Raw genomic sequence first — 2,180 nt, 5'->3', positions numbered from 1 at the left:
TCTTTTGTCGTCGAAGACAAAAACTCTTCTTGTTTTTATTCACATGATCAAGAATAGAGATGTAACATCATGTAATGAAAGCACAGCCCACGAGACCTTGACGGTGACGTAACATCTCTGGATGGATTCACACATAGTTTTTGGAGGAGGAAAACACATCCAAGAAAGTTAAAACTGATAAAGCTGAAAGCGAACTAACATGCATTCATGAACTTCTTCTCATTGTCATTACCATCACCATCATGATCAACGTCAACTACAAGCTCAAGTTTACTCTTGTTCTTCTCCTCGTCCCATTTGCTCACCACCGTTGTTGTAATTGGCGGCCCCTTGTTCTTGTACTTAAAATAGATGATAAGTTGGAGAATCCCCAATGGAGTCCCCACCATATTAGGTGACTATTCATGTGTGAGAAAACCAATCGATACCATCATCAAAACCATGCACATAAAAATCTCAAAAAATTCATTGCATTATACATATATTCACAAAACATTTGTAATGTCCTTTCATACGTAACATCAGTTTTTTTCATTTGATAGACATGTAATCAAGGCTCTAATTTCTAGTCATCATTCATCATGTCCATCGATAATTAGCAAGTGATTAGACCACTATTATCACTAAAATGAAAGGTTTAACCAGTGTGTACCACATAATACTAGTGATTTATTTAACATCAAATTTGTTTAGGATCACCTAGAAACAAATGAACAACTAACCAATTCTTAAACTATAACCATCAAAGAAATCAAAGCAACGAAATTTGTAAATCAACAATTTTTCTTGGACCGGTTTGACTATGTTTAAACTAAAGAAATAAACCAAAGAAAGGGAGTGAACTAGAAAAAAAACGAACCGCAAGAAAGAGATCATGGCTAAGTAAACCATAGGCCAGCCAAAGAGAGCTAGCCAAAAATGAAAAGAGTGACAAGTAAAACGGCATGTATTCCACACTTTTTGTCTCTATCACTTTTTTCTGCACACACATTCACATTAGTTAGCTTGATCCATACGTATATATATTCTTGCATAAATAATATCTCTAACTAATATTTTGACTTGATTGTGGTAGGAAAAAGCAAAACAAAAATCTTAAAGAGCATATTCAATCGTAAGGTCTCTTTGTAACAAATTTAAAACTGTGGTATGTATTTTGAGAGTTGCCCTTTTTTATTTGTTTCTTGTGGTTTGACATATATAACTGCAACAATGCATATATATATAGCTTACCATAACGATGAGAGGAGAACCATACATGGAGATAGAAGCCACGAGGCCAACACTTCCGACGAATGATCTGCGGTGACGGTGGTCGTCAAACACCACGGCTGAGATTGCCGTTGTTAACCCAAACACAACCATCACCGGAACAAATATAACACCAACCTTAATCTGTTTCATATGTTTATACATATCAATGTCACTGTTTTAACTTTACCATATAAAACAATACCATATGATTCTAATGAATAAACCTACCTTTTCATTGGGCGACGCGTAGCAGAAATATACGAAAATGAAGATTGATTCAAGAACGATGCCAACTCCATTAATGGTGACAAGAGGAAAATTCTCCCATCGATGGCTCACAATCGGTAAACCGTACCAAGTGTAAATCAAACAGTTGAAGAGTGTCATAACGTAAGGAAAACATGAGAATTGTTCTGTGCTTTTCTTCTTAAACACCCTCGAAAATGTTAATCTACAGTCAAGAAAACAAGTTATAGTTATCTTTCTTGCTTAATTCAAATTAAATTGGCTTTTATTTACGTACACTGGAGCTGTATAGAGCAGCAAGGAAGCTCCGTTTCCTGTGGAGTGTCCATGCATGGTTTTTAAACAATCAAAACTCATATATACCTCTATATATATATATGTTACCAAAAAAAAAAATTCTGATATGCTTAGACCGAAAAGTCACTTGTTTAAATATGAGTTATAAGTTGTCCAAAAAAAAAATATAGGTTATACTTATATTAATAAATTTTGGAAACAGAGCATGGAACGGATTAAGAAAACATAGTATCATACAAAAATTGAAGAAAAAAAAATACCCAAAATTCCGACGGCTAGTCTTAGTTTGTCATCCATTTTGATTGGCCGGAAGAACAAAGATTATAGAATGGTTGGGAAGTAGAAGAGTTACGCCTGTAATGTGTGTATATATAATACATATA

The 2,180-nt window shown here is 34.4% G+C and overlaps 1 protein-coding gene across 2 annotated transcripts; it reads right to left on the bottom strand.

The window, feature by feature from the left end:
• On the bottom strand, nucleotides 1-2,180 carry LOC108823327 (bidirectional sugar transporter SWEET3). Of its 2 annotated transcripts, XM_018596503.2 has the most exons (6): nucleotides 2,058-2,180; nucleotides 1,778-1,814; nucleotides 1,483-1,705; nucleotides 1,234-1,395; nucleotides 860-979; nucleotides 1-398 (listed from the first exon to the last, which is right to left on the bottom strand). In XM_018596503.2, the coding sequence occupies exons 1-6, from the start codon at nucleotides 2,092-2,094 to the stop codon at nucleotides 195-197; spliced, it is 783 nt and encodes a 260-aa protein (XP_018452005.1). In that variant the 5' UTR covers nucleotides 2,095-2,180; the 3' UTR covers nucleotides 1-194. The 2 variants fall into 2 exon arrangements, with proteins under 2 accessions (XP_018452005.1, XP_056849493.1); XM_056993513.1 differs by lacking the exon at nucleotides 2,058-2,180 and having other exon boundaries at nucleotides 1,778-1,857.

The sequence above is a fragment of the Raphanus sativus genome, chromosome 9 (genome assembly GCF_000801105.2).
Source record: "Raphanus sativus cultivar WK10039 chromosome 9, ASM80110v3, whole genome shotgun sequence".
In the NCBI taxonomy this organism is placed as follows: Eukaryota; Viridiplantae; Streptophyta; class Magnoliopsida; order Brassicales; family Brassicaceae; genus Raphanus; species Raphanus sativus.
Note: the sequence above shows the minus strand (reverse complement) of the source record. Positions and strands in the feature narration are given on the sequence as shown.